This window comes from Belonocnema kinseyi, chromosome 8, assembly GCF_010883055.1.
Source record: "Belonocnema kinseyi isolate 2016_QV_RU_SX_M_011 chromosome 8, B_treatae_v1, whole genome shotgun sequence".
NCBI lineage: Eukaryota > Metazoa > Arthropoda > Insecta > Hymenoptera > Cynipidae > Belonocnema > Belonocnema kinseyi.
The window spans coordinates 48,581,275-48,596,269 of NC_046664.1; the positions used below are offsets into that span (position 1 = coordinate 48,581,275).

The window sequence follows — 14,995 nt, forward strand, 5'->3', positions numbered from 1 at the left end:
AACAGGTAAAGAAACAAAATTTAGAATCAGTTAATATCTTCTGTTCTCATTTTTAAATTTACAATTTAACATTTTTAAACTGAAAAAAAGTTCTGCATTATTTAGAATTTTTTGAAATTGTACCATGTTTTTTGAATTGATTTTTTTTGTGGTTTTTATATTGTTCCAAATTCACAAACAAAATGAAATCCCAAAAGAACTAAATCACGACCGAAGTTTTTTTCCGAAAAAGCAAAATGATAAAACGTTTCTTTGGTTTCAGCTGAATAAATTTCAGGTTCGACATTTCAACTTTTTTTTTAAATGTGTGAATATAACTTAATCAAAAAAAATATATGTTTCAAACAAATTGTTAGTGAACAAGAAATTTATTTTTTAATTTTGTACTTTTATTATTGTTTACTAGTAAAAGCTGTATATATAACAAAGTCGTCCTAATTTTTGAACAGAAAGGAAATATTTTGCACTTGAAATCGTTACATTTTACTGAAATTTTTTTTTCTTCACTTTTGTCAAATGCCCACCCACAAGCTTTTTCCCCCTCCCCTTGGCTTAAACGATTTATTTTAGCATTTTCACTCCGCCCTACTCTTCAGCGCTCTTAAACTCAAATTGATAATTACTCAAATTAGAATATTTATCATTGTAGTTGATGAATTTTGGAATACACCATTTTTTGAATGCTGCATTTAAGTTTGTACATTTTAACTAAAAAGTGTTCACCTTCTAATACTTATTTAAAAAGTACAATATATTTTGCAACTGTTCCATTTTACATTGGGTAACAACTTTTGTTTCCAGTTTTCACATTTTCAACAACCTTTAAAATGTTTCAGCCTTACCTTTTTATAAGATGATCTTTAATGGTTCAACACTGAAAATGTGTAAATTATTTATTCATAAATAATTTATTTACGCCCTAGAACTGCTTTAATTATTATTCAATAATGGGTAAACTTGATTAATTTCAGAGAATTTTTCGCGAAATACAAATACTGCATTTTGAAAAATAGTAAGGATCATACTTAAATTATGTAACAACTGAAGGAAGGAAGGGAGGGGGTCGAGATATTTTGTTACGATATCTTTTCATCCTTTTTAGTGGCAAATTTAACTTTTCCTGGCTGAACTATTTTTTTAGCATTTTTTTTTGTCTTTTTTCTTTAAAAAATCACCTACCTTAGTAAAATTTTCATATTTTTATTGCACCAATATACAACATTTTTGTTGCAAATTTAACGATACTGTTAATTAAGTCATACTTTTTGGTTAAAACTTCGACTATTTATTTAAAGTTTTTTTTTAATTCGTCTGTTTTAGAAGAAATTGCATCTATATTGGATAAAAATGCAACAGTTTGGTTGAAAATCTACAGTTTTATTAAAAATTGAACTTTTTTTTAGAAACTTTACTTTTTGGTTAAAATTTATATTTTGATGTTAAATAATTAACTAAAATCTTTTCTGCATGAAAGTTCAACCTTTTAAAAAAATTGTATAGTTTTTTATTGAAAATTCATCCTTTTTAGTATAAATTTCATGTTTCTTGTATAAAAATGCAAATATTTGATACATAAATTAACTATTTTGTTGAAAATTTCTCCTTTTTGATTGAAAAAATTCGACTTTTTGGATTAAGAATTCAAATTTTTTTCGTAGAAACTTATTTTTTGTTTAAAAATTCATATTTTCATCTTGAAAACAAAACTGAAATCTTCTTTGGATGCATATTTAACTTTTTTTTTTTTTTTTTTTTTAATACAAAATTCACCTGCTTTAAAATAAGTTTCATCTTTTTTGGATAAAAATTCAAGTATTTGGTAGAGGATTCAAAATTTTTATTAAGTCAACCTTTTTGGTTAAAAATTCAACTGTATTATTTTGAAACATTATCTTTTTGACTTGAAAGTTCATCTGTTTTAGTAGAAATTTAACTTTTTTATGAAAATGTAAAATTTCGGTGAAAAATTATTCTTTCTTACTGGAGTATTCAACTACATACATTTTTAAATTATATTTTTTGATTGAAAACTTCTGCCTTCCACTGCAAATTTAACTCTTAAGTTCAAAAAAATTTTTCTCTTCGTTTAAAATGAATTTTCTAACTAATAATATAATTTTCGTCATTTTTCAAGATTTATAATTTTTAGTTGAAAATTATCCTTTTCTGGTGAAAAATAATAATTTTCTTGGTTTGAAACTTTATTTTTGTTGGGTAAAAATGCATTAGTTTCGTGGAAAATTAATTTTTTGCTGAAAAATCATATTTTTTGTTTTAAAATTCAACAATTTAGATAAACTTTTACTTCTTTCTTGAATGGAAAATCATTATTTGTTAAAAATTCATCTGTTCGGTTTAAAATTCTTGTTTGCTTGAGTATTCAACTACATATTTTGATTGAAAAATTTGGATAAATCACTTTGTTGAGAAATCCTTTTTTTCGAAGATTTATATTTTTAGTTAAAAAATTCATCTCTTTGTTTGAAAGTTGAACTATTTTGTTAAAAATTAATATTTTTTATTGAAAATTTAACCACTTGGGTGAATTTCAAACTAAATTGTTAAATTTTATTTTTTTGATTGAACACTTTTGAAGTCTTTTTTTCGTTTAAAATTCGTTTTTTAACTGATAATCTAATTTTTCCATTCTTTATGATTGATACTTTTAGTTGAAAATTATCCTTTTCTGGTGAAAAATAATAATTCCCTTGGTTTGAAATTTCATTTTTGTTTGGCAAAAATTCATCAGTTTCGTGGAAAATTTTTTTTTTTTTGCTGAAAAATCATATTTTTTTTGCTGAAGAATCATATTTTTTGTTTCAAAATTCAATTTTTGTAGTTGAAAATTCGTATGTTGGCTTGAAGGTTTAAAAATTTAGATAAACTTTCATTTCTTTCTTGAGTGAACAATCTTTATTTGTTGAAAATTCATCTATTCAATTTAAAATTCTTTTTTGGTTAAGTATTCAAATACATATTTTGTTGAATCACTTTGTTAAGAAGTGTGTGTTTTTTTTTTTTTTTTTTGAAGATTTATATTTTTAGTTGACAATTCATCTCTAGTTGAACGTTAAACTATTTTGTTAAAAATTAATCTTTTTTCATTGAAAATTCAACTACTTGGGTAAACGTTAAAGTACATTTTTAAATTTTATTTTTTTGAATGAAGAATTCTGCCTTGAATGCAAATTCAACTTTTTACTTGAAAACTCGTTTTTTTCGTGTAAAATTAATTTGTTAACTGGCAGTGAAATTTTTCCATTCTTTTAAGATTGATCCTTTTTAGTTGTAAATGTTCCTTTTTTTTGGTAAACAAAATTATTTCCTTGGTTTGAAATTTCATTTTTGTTTGGTAAAAATGCATCAGTTTCATGTAAAATTAATTTTTTGTTGAAAAATCATATTTTTTATTTGAAAATTAGGTTTTTGGCTTGAAAGTTCAACAATTTATATAAATTTTTACTTCCTTCTTGACTGAAAAATGTTTATTTGATGACACATCATCTTTTCGGTTTAAAATTCTTTTTTGCTTGAGTGTTCAACTACATATTTTGTTTGAAAGATTTGGTTGAATTACTTTATTAAGAAATCTTTTGTTTATGAAGATTTATATTTTTATTTGAAAATTCATCTCTGGTTGAAAGTTGATCTATTTTGTTAAAAATTAATCTTTTTTTATTGAAAATTCAACTAATTGGGTAAATATTAAACTACATTTCTAAATAATATTTTTTTGATTGAAGACTTATGAAAAGTCTTTCTTTTCGTTTAAAATTAATTTTTTTAACTGATAATGTAATTTTTCTATTCTTTTACTTGGTGAAAATTCATATTTTTGGTTTAAAATTATTTGTTTTGTTTAAATTTCATGTTTTTAAATCGAAATATAAAATATGAAACTTTTTTGTTGGGAATCTATCTTGTTACGTTGTAAATTCAACTATTTTCTTAAAAATCTAATTATTTGGTTAAAAATTTTATTTATTTTGAAATTAACCCTTAAAGTGTATTGTGGGTGTTCTATACCCCAAGAAATTTTCAAACTCTTATAAACCATTCTTAATTCGAAAAAATTGAGTAAGTGTCGCCATCTAGCTTTAGTTGGATACACTATCTGTAAGTAAAGTCGTTTAGCATACTGCGCCAAGCGTTAGTTTGCCAGCAGACTGACGCTTGAGGTGCCAATAAGTATCTTTTTTGAAAGCACCCGTGTTCTAATTTTTTTTATGAAAGTACACCATTTCAAAAGTATTCATAAATTTTCAGGTTAAAATAATTAAAATTGCGTGAGTTATGAATTTTTAAGTTATGTAAAAGCTCATTTTTCCCTTTTTTCAATAATTTGTTTAACAAACTTAAAATAAATAAATGGCTATAAATTCAACTCTAACTTATAAAAGATACCTTAAATTATATCGAATAATTTTATTGTGACAAAATATTCAATAGGGGTTAAACAGTACATGATTAAATACGCTGGGGTCTTGGACACCCACGATGCACTTTACTGTGATTTTTACCATGTATGCACTTTGAGGGTTAATGATCAAAGCTTTTAAAAATAAAGTTCTCTGACACCCAGCCTAATTTTATTAGCAATAACTAGAAGAAAAAAAACAACTGGAAACTAAAAATCACGTACAGTAATAAAGGGGAGGGGAGTAGAATATTTTCTTACAAATTAATTTCCAACAAAAAAAAAACTATTTTCAACAATATACTTAAATTTTCTACTTTTTCCGCGCAGTTCACCATTCGGAAATTTCATTATTCCATGACAATTTTAATTATCATTGATACTTTCTAACTGACAATAATGAAAAAATTGAAGAACTCAGATATTTAGAAAAATTTCTCTTCAAGTTTGTTTATTCGCCATTCCCTCAGAGTACAATCACTCGCAAAAAGCTTTAATTATTGCGCTAATTATACTCATTTACGATGTCATTTCGACAACGAATTGATAATTCTGACAAACTTTCCGCCCAATGCAATAATTACATTATTTGCGCCTGAGTATCTGATATTTCTTAAAAAATAATTTCCGCAACCGTAATCCAATATTACATGTAGCAACAATGCACCTGGCTTTGAAGTACAAACCAATGGAATACATAAATGCCTTTTCAACTATTAAAATGCATCTCAATGGTCCCACAAAATTTATAGTTTTAAACAAAGTGCATTTATACTTTCTTATAACTAAAAAATATTAGTACTCAATTTAAATGCTGGAAAAAAGAAGACTATAAAATTGACAGAATGCAATCTATAAAGTAATAATAGTGTAATAAAGTTTTTCCATTTCTTAATTAATCACTCGAAAGGTTACACTTTACACAATAATGATAAAATATAATTGCCATTTTAAACAATTATATACTTTTCAATTTGAGGATTATCTTCGATATAAAATTGTACGTCTTTGTGCTTTTTTTTTCTTTTACTAAATCTTATCTAAATTAAACTGAAATGAGGCCAAGCCACGACTGGAACGTAATTTGAAATTTTTGAGTACTTGGAGCGATCTAAGACTTAGATCGTAGGAAAGTTTCACAAGTGGATATCTAATCTGGAAGCAATTCGTTTGTTTGCATATGATTTTTTTTATGACTGTACTCTTTTTATCATCGCCTCCTCACCATTCCATCGTGTGAGTGGAATAAAAAAGATCATCTACTTTCTCGGCTGCTGAATGACGACGGATCTGGAATGGTTTGTGTGACGAGGAGCATCGTGAGTAGGTATCGGCTTCTCGTGAAACTTCTGCACAGCTTCTGGAGGAAAGTCCGCGTTTCCTTTCGTCGGAGCCCCACTAATCAAGAGCGTCTTCGGGGGACTAAAATCAAATTTATAGTATTTGAGCATGATCCAAGAAGCTATGGTCCCGCAACTTGGTGGTACGAAATACGTACAAGCCGCGTCTCGTAAAGTGACCTCCATAATGGTTCAGTGCAGAGACGCTTTTCTAACGATTCAAATCATTTCGCGTCATGATGTAGCACAGCGTTTCTCAAACATACATATTTCAAGATATGGAGACTCTGAATGAGAATAAAAAAATGTTCATCCAACAAAGTTATTCAGTTCGGAGAAAATTAAATTTTTGTGTGATGGTGTCGCGGTGTAACAAACTATTTGTCACTTTTTTGGTTTTGAAAATAATTAAATAGGATTATTTGTATATTAAATTAGACACTACCTGAAATAAATTATTTTGGTGAATAAAAACCAAACTAGTAGCATCATCCCAGTTATTAAGAAACGCTTAAGAAGAGAAGCAGTACTTGAAAAACGTCAGAAAATTACAAAAATTAAAATAATACGCTTAATGGGGGTACAGTACAGCAAGTACATTGTTTTATATTGTATTATTATAATAATCGCAATAATTCTTCATTATTATAATCAATGATTCTATTTTTAATCATTTATAATTAATTTTTATAATAGTTAAAATAATAAAAACATTACTTTACCAGACTTTATACAATTACTGCAAATGATTTAAAATAAGTTCAGTAATAAAAAACACACAAGAAAATTTGTATACTTTCTTCGTTATTTCCAAAATCGGCCGTGTGCATACTACGGAATTATAATTCTACAAATATGTTGCAAAGCACTTACAATTTTTTAATAGCACGCTTTTCCCGTTTTTATATTCTTCATAAATATAAGTGACATGTTTCTGATTTTCATTTTAGCTTTATACGATTATTTATAAGACTGTTTTCGAGTTTTTCTGCAATTCGCACATGCAGCATTTAACAAGGTTTAACTTCCCACCTAACGCCCTTTTAAAAATGGAGGTCACTTTACGAATCTCTACGGGCCATTTGATTGGTTCACTTTTTTTTAGTTGCGCATGGCGAGACCATAGCTTCTTGGATCATGGTATTTGAGGTAGATGTTTGTCGTGCCAAAAGCAGGGGGTGGCCGTTTTAATCGAGGGCCTATAACCTATTCACTGAGAATTCATGTTAGGCTCTGTTAGTCAGACTACTAACAAGGGGACCTTCAGGTCTGCTTTTGTTTTTGTTTAAATTAATAGTATAATCAATGAATACATAAAACAGACCAAATTTGGAAGTTCTCAACAACAGCTCGGATTTTGATCATTTTTGTTTAAAAATTTTTTTAATATTATTTAAAATCAGAAGCCTTTTGGAGATGGCAAACAATTATTTATATTGTTTAAACCATATTTATGATACTTATTTAAAAAATTAAGTTTTGTACCCATTTTTTTCTGAAAATCTCTTTATATAGTAATTTCAGAATAAAAAAAAGTTGGTAAAATAAATTGTATATCAATAATTATATATTTACGTCGTAAATTTTTGCTGTGTGGGTCAAGAAATATGTACGTTTTTGACATTCTATTGCGTTATACTTTGTTAAAAAATTCCACCATTGGGTTGAAAGTTGAAGTACTTTGTTAGAAATGTATTGTTTGGTGCATGGCTTTAGTTGAAAATTGTTATCTTTGGTTGACAATTTTAATTTTTTTCAAGTCCTTGACTTTTGTGTAATTGTTTATTTTTAAAATAAAAATTAAACCATTTCAGCTGAAGATTCATCACTTCAGTTATAAATTCGTATATTTGAATAAAACTCTATTTTTTTAAACATTCAGTTTTTTTGTAAAAAATTAATTTTTTTGATTGAAAATTATGGTATTTTATTTAGTGGTAAAATTTATTTTTCTCAAAAGAAAATGCTACTATTTGGCCGGAAATGTATCTTATATAGTTGAAAATCCAATAGACTGTTTAAAAATTCATATAATTTTTTTTTCAATTCGCCTTTTTCTCCAAAAAATTAATCTTCTCGGTTGAAAATTCATGTTTTCGGTTAAAAATTACATCATTTAGTACAAAATTATTCTCTTTTGAGAATAAGAAAGTTTTGTAAACATTTTTTTTTAACTTTCCAAAAATTGTTATTCACACTAATATTTTCCATGTGTTTTTGGGCGGCCCATTCTGAATACTTTTGAATCCCCTATAATATTTTTTCGCAAGGGCTATAGTTATTACTAAAGCTCTGAAATAATTATTTATAAATAATTTTGATCTCTTCGAGATATTATCATGAAAAGAGACCATGGGAAAGTAATTTTGGAAATCGATAGTTTCAGAGTTGTTTGTGGATATTTAGGGAAAAGAAGGTAATAAGTTGTTAGACTGTAAAAATAGATAAAATGTCCACGTGGCGTGGTAATGAAAAAGGTAATGTATTCGTTTAACTTGCATAATAAACAAGCGTGGTATTGCTATTATCGTATTATCGTTATTCGTTATCATTAATATCATTATTCGTTATTATTATCGTTAATCGTATCTCTGATACGCAGAATATTAATGAAGATTAAATTTTCTATTTTTTGTATATGCGAGCAAAGCACTAAATTATTTACATCTAATAAAATATTTCCAAAAAACTGATAAATAAGTCTTCATAAAATTTTATTTATTTAAATTTTATTATATTTTCAGTAATGTCTGATATAGAGTATTAAATTTCTCACCATTAATTGTTTAAATACTAAATAAATAAACAAAGACATTTCTAATTGTGTTACGTATAGTGATTTTAAGTAACTGAAATATTATATTTAAAAAAATGATAAGTAATTATTTGAAAAAATTTTACTGTATTTTGATTTAATTTTTACCTATTTTCGAGTGCAATATGAATACAAAATATAAATATCTTTTTTTTAAGTTTCTGATGAATATCGTATAAAAATTTTTTTTTAACCTTTCAATATCATTACAATTGTTCAAAAAATAGAAATAATTGTTTGTCCCCTCCAAAAAGTTTCTGATTTTAAATAATACAAAAAAAACAAAATTGAAAAAAAAATTATCAAAATCGGAGCTGTTTTTGATGACTTCCAACTAAAATGCTTCGTTGACGCTACTATAATACTCTCCTCAATGAAAGGTACATTGCCCGATATTTTCGGAGAAAAATTAAGAAGGCGCAAAGTGGGAGAAAAGGCACATTTTTTAGACAAAAATCGACTGATAAACCTAACTAAAAAAGTATATGCCCAATCATTAATCCTAACCTCTACCGTACCTAACGCTACAAAGAATAAATAGAAAAACGATTTATATCCAATTATCTTTTAATAATTGTATTACAGAAATAAATATCGAAATTTTGTCGACCGAACCATGTACATTGTCCCCGTAAAAGATATATTCTACAATACGTAAATTCCCAAATACTAGACTGGTCTACTACAATTACTGCATGGCACTCAATTTCATATATATTGGAGTATTAAGGTCATGTGACGAGTAGGTCACGTGACCGGACTCCTACCTCACCGCCACCTTTCTTATTTCCCAACTTATTTTCACACGAAGGTCCATATAGAGTTGAAAATTTGGGATACTAAATAAGAAGCACCAAGAAGGGTGGGTCTGGTCCTAAACTTTAATAATTATAAAAAAAAAAGCAAAAAAAAATATTTACATTTTTTTCATAATTATACAAATTTAGGACCAGGCCCACTATTCTTAGTGCTTCTCGATTAGTATCCCAAATTTTTATCTCGATGTGGCGGTTTGTGTGAATATAAGTTGCAAAATTACAAAATTGGCGGTAAGGCAGGAATCTGGTCACGTGACCCACTCATCACATGGCCTTAAACCGTTTTTTTTTCATGTCTGCCGTATTTTTAAACCACAACAATGTTTTCCTTATTTTTAAAGCATTTTAAGAGTTTTTAAACAAAGTTATTTAAGAAATACACACAGAAAAACCGTGCTCTCTCTCTCTCTTCTGGTTAACGGCAACTCATATTATTTTATCATACCATATAACAGTGCTGCTGTCAAACTTTTGCTGAACATTTTTATCGACAAGATTAGTTTTTTATACGTTTACACCATAATTAACACCCTGCACAATCTGATAATATAAAACATTGCATCCGAACCTACTGACTGCTACACGAAGAGGTTAGGTTAATGCAGGGAAGAGGTGGCTCTTTCCGCCCCAGAACAGTGGCTCATACCGCCCCATATGACACTTTTTAGTCAAATCAAAATTTCACATATTTCGGTTTTACAACTATATATAAATCTGTTGAAAACTTAAGGTTTAATAAATAAGCTATCTAAATAACCACTGGAAAAACATCTAATATGTGATTTTGCGTGTTTCTTGAACCTTCTAAACAAATGCAAAAAAGCAGAATACAAGTCTTAAAATTTTTACTATCGTTTTTCCAGATTTATTCAACTTTAAGCGAAAAATTAAAAAAAAAGAAATATCATAATGCTTTTCCATTAATTAATAAAAAAAAACATTTACAAACTAAGTGATAACGTACGAGAAAAGTAAGTGACTCATCTTACCCCTATGCTCATCTCGCCCCACCCTACCCTATAAAATTTAACTGTGCAATTTTTATTTTGACTTAAAAAAATGTGTTATTTACCTACAAACTTACAACTTTATGGTGATAAACTTTTCCATGATACCATTTTTTCTAAGACTTTGAAATAAATCAATGTAAAAACTATCTAAAAATAATTTATTAGCGGGTTAGAGTAACAAAATTTCGTTTAATAATGTTATAAACAAATTAATGAACAAATAATTTTTTCGTTATTTGGAATGATTATCTAATTTTGACCCATAGATTTTGTATAAAGTATCTTAGATAGTGATATATAAAGGAAGACCTAAAATTTTGAAGTAAACATATTTCATCGATGAATCATTGAAATTGTTATTTAAAAATAAAATAATCGGCATAAATAATATTATATTAATTCCAATTCTTATTAATACTTTCGAATTGAAACAGTTACAATTCAGACATCAAATCTTGAACGGATTTAGAATCGTTTTATCGAATAAATTATTTTTTCGTTTTTTATACTTAAATTACTGATCCATTTGAAAAATACTTTTTTATATTTATAGTTGATAAAACAAAACTTTTTATTTTATCAAACATTTTCAACTTCAGACGCTTTTAATTTTTAATATTTTAGACGTTCCAAATGACAAAACTAAACGTTGAACGTTTAGTTTTGTTGATTGGTTTTGAATATTTAATTTATGATTAATGATTTTGAATGAGCAATCAGATATTTCTAAATATTAAGTAATTGTTCTTTTTCTTAACTGAACATTTTCAAAGTGAATGGTTTAAAAATGGAATATTTTATTGTTTTATGTAAAGGCAATTAAATCAACCAACTCATTTTTTTCCAACCAAAAAGATTAATTTTCACTAAAATGATAAATATTTAACTGTGATACTTGCATTTTTTTACCAAAAAGAAGAATTTTTATTCAAGAAGATAAACTCGCAAAAAAAGATAATTTTCTACAAAAAAATCGACTTTAAACAAAATATGTGAGTTTTCAACGAAAATGATTAATCTTCAACTGGAATAGTTAAATTTTATACGAAAACCATTAATTTTCAACCAAGAAAAAAGACATTTTCCACAAACTAGGAAAATTTTCAAAGAAAGTTATAAATTTTCTATGAAAAAAATTCTCAACAAAAGTGTTGATATTGATTTTTCTACCAGAAAGGGCAAATTATCAACAAAATATATAAATTAAAAAAAAAATTTTTTAACCAAAAATATAATACTTACATTTTCAATACAAAATTAATTTTCAACCAAACAGACGAATTTTTTGACAAGAATATTTTTCTATAAAAAAAAGGTGAATTTTCCAGAAAAAAGGGAATATTTGAATTTTTAGTTAAAGAACTGCATTTTTAACTAAATCAAAGAATCTTCAACCAAAAAATGAAATTTCAAGCTAAGAGTTGAATTTTCAAGCCAGAAGATTACTTTTCTATCAAAAAGACGAATTCTTAACGAAATAATATAAATTTCAAACCCAAGGATTAAATTCCTGCCAAAAAATATAAACTTTTGTCATGAAATGGAATTTCAAACTAAAAATAACAATTTTCAACGAAAATGAAGTATCATTAACAGACAAACAAAATGATTTTCAACAAAATCGTGGGATTTTCAACCAAAAAAGATTATCTCTTAAATAAAAATGTATTATTTAATATTTCTTAAAAAAATATTTTAATTTTAAGCTGAAAATAATAGCACTCAACCAATCAAGAAAAATTTTCAACAAAATAGATCAATTCCCAATTTAGAAAATCAAATTTTGAACTAAAAAATAGAATAAATCAATGTTTAGTTAGAAAAAGAATTGTTCAATGAAACAAAAAGAAAATCAACAAAAATTCAACGGAACAGTTCAATTATAAATCAAAGAAAATAATTTTTAACCGAAAATATAATAGTTAAATTTCCAAACATTAATATGAATTTAAAAACAAATTTAAAAAGGAAGTACTTATATTTTCAGTAAAAAAAAATGTCAGCAAAAGATTAATTATCAAAAAAATATTTTAATTTTCAAATGAATTTTGAAACGAACAATAATCATTTTTAAAATACAGTTTAATTGTGCACAAAAAAGGGGTTTTCAACTTAAATGATGAATCAAGCAAAAATGAATTTTTAAAAAAGTAGTTAAACTTTAAACTAAATAGTTTTTAACCACAAAAAAGATGGCATTTAAAATAAAAGACAGTTGAATTTAACAACAAAAAGAAAACGAATTTTCCATAAAATAGTAGATAGGAAGAACAATTTTCCAACATAACACATGAATTTTCAAAAAAAGAAAAATTTTATACCAAAAATAGAATAATTTAATGTGCAATTAGACAAAGAAATCTTCAAACAAAAAACAAAACAACAAAATAGTGAAATTTTAAATGGAAGTAATTAATTTCCCACAAAAGACGGATTTTTTTTGTTATACAAAAAATGTAGAACCATCAAAATAAAGTTCATTAATGCCTTTTCACAGTTTAAAATTGCGAAAAAAAGGATTATAACAAATATGTGAAATTGAATAAAAAATATGTTTGTTCTTCATGTTTTTATATAGCGGCCACCCTTTTTTTAAAACAAAATACTATATTATAGTATTTACTTTTAAAAAACAGGGTGGTCGCTTGTCCGGGAAAACAGTAATATTTCATAAAAACCGGGGAATCACCGTGCATTTTTTTACCGGGAATTTGACAAATTTTAAGAAGAAAAATCTATCAAATTACTTGAAATGTTCCGAATTTCATACAGCATAATTGAAAATAAATTCCATTCAAGCTCTTTATTGTACAGTGTCAATTTTCAATGGAAAAAATTTTAAAATCAGGTTTGGAAGACTTGAAAGAATTAAAAATTAAAGAGCGTTTAAATTTGCACATTTTTTATTTAAAAAAAAAGTTTTAGGATGGACACATAAGAATATAACTAATGTCATAATTTTGTTGATTCATTTGTAGTTAAAGTATTAATAATTTAACAATAATTAATTTCACAAGACGATTCTAAACTTATGTTCAAAATTGAAGAAAGGACAGATTTCAATGTTTAAAATTGAAATGTTTCAATGCGAAAACATCAGTATTTAAAGAACTTTAATCGTCTTACTTAAACTTTATAAACTACTTTCAATAAAAATAATTCAAAATTAATAACTTTATAATTAAACGCTTTTATTCAACTTCAAATCCTATTCAACTGTTATTTAAGTTTGAAATATTCCATTTTTAAACCACTCAATTTATAATTTCTTAATTAAAAAACATAACAATATAGAAAATTTCACAATATATGACTGTTTATGTAAAATGAATAATTATAAATCAAGTATGCGAAGCAAAACAATTAGAAACTGAATGTTGTTAATCTGTGAAAAACAATTGACAAATTATTAATTTGCAGTTACTTAAAACTACTGTTTGCTTTATTTATTATTATTAACGTTGTTGAATTAGAATTGCTTAAAATTCCTTCAATTTAGAATATTTAGGATGAAAGCATGGATTTGTATTTTGTAACCAGAAATCTTTAAACTCTTTCATTTATATAAGTTTAAAAGTTTTCGGTTTAATAACATTTATTTAAAAATTATTCAATTTGAAAGCTGTTACTCTTTCGAAATATTAAACAGGGTTTTGGAAATAACACATATGTATTATAAAATTGAAAATTCGTATATTATGTAAATTTTTTCATTATTAAATTGGGGATATTAAAAAATGCCATAATTTTATTCAAAAGATTTATTCTATGAAATTTAAAACTTAATTATCTAAGTTTTGGCTGACAATTTACCTTTTACAGTAAACTTTTTTTTTTCAATGTTCAACTATTTTCGATGAAGATTCATTGCCTTATTTGAAAACTCACTTTTTTTGTTTAAAATATAACTATTTCAGTTGAGGATTTATAATTTTAGTTGAAAATTCATCAGATTCTTTTTTTAAATTTAAAATTCAACTATTTGTTTGCAAAATTGTCTCCTTTCATTGAAAATTCAACTATTTTCTTAAAATTCATGTCTTTTGTGGACAAATTGTATTTTTTGGTAGAAAATAAATATTTTTGTAAAAAAAAATCTTTGAACATTAATCTTATTGTTTAAAAATATATCTTTTGCTTAAAAATTTAAGTATTTCAGTTAAATATTTATAATTTTAGTTCAAAATTATTCTTTTTTGTTTAAAATTCTACTAATCTAGTTGAACATTCATAATTTTATTTGAAAATTCATTTATTTTCCAATTTTTTTCTCTGTTGTCTTAAAGCATGTTTTGAATGAACGTCATGGCTGTTATTTTTCATGACCATGAATTTTAAATCGTCTGCCAAATCGCGACCTTATTTGTAAAAGTAGCTTTATTTTACTGTATTTAGCATTTTGTTAAATTTTTTTTTTATTGTTTGAGATTAATTTTTTAAACTGAAAATTGAACTATTCTATTTTTTTTTAATTGCTAGTTTTCAGTTAAAAACTCAAGTTTCTGGTTCAAAATTCATAATTTTACTTAGAAATCATCTTTCTGGTTGATTTTTCTTTAAATATTTTTTGTTATAAATTTATCAATATTATTATT

General features: G+C 25.5%; 1 protein-coding gene across 1 annotated transcript in view; it reads right to left on the bottom strand.

Moving 5' to 3' along the window:
• Positions 1–4,841: 4,841 nt before the first annotated feature.
• The window catches only part of LOC117178284 (death-associated protein 1), an 11,801-nt gene continuing 1,647 nt past the window's right edge, over positions 4,842–14,995 (bottom strand). The window contains exon 3 of the mRNA XM_033369644.1: positions 4,842–5,839. Coding sequence (XP_033225535.1) covers positions 5,677–5,839 — 163 coding nt within the window. The 3' untranslated portion in view covers positions 4,842–5,676. The remainder of the gene's footprint in view (positions 5,840–14,995) is intronic.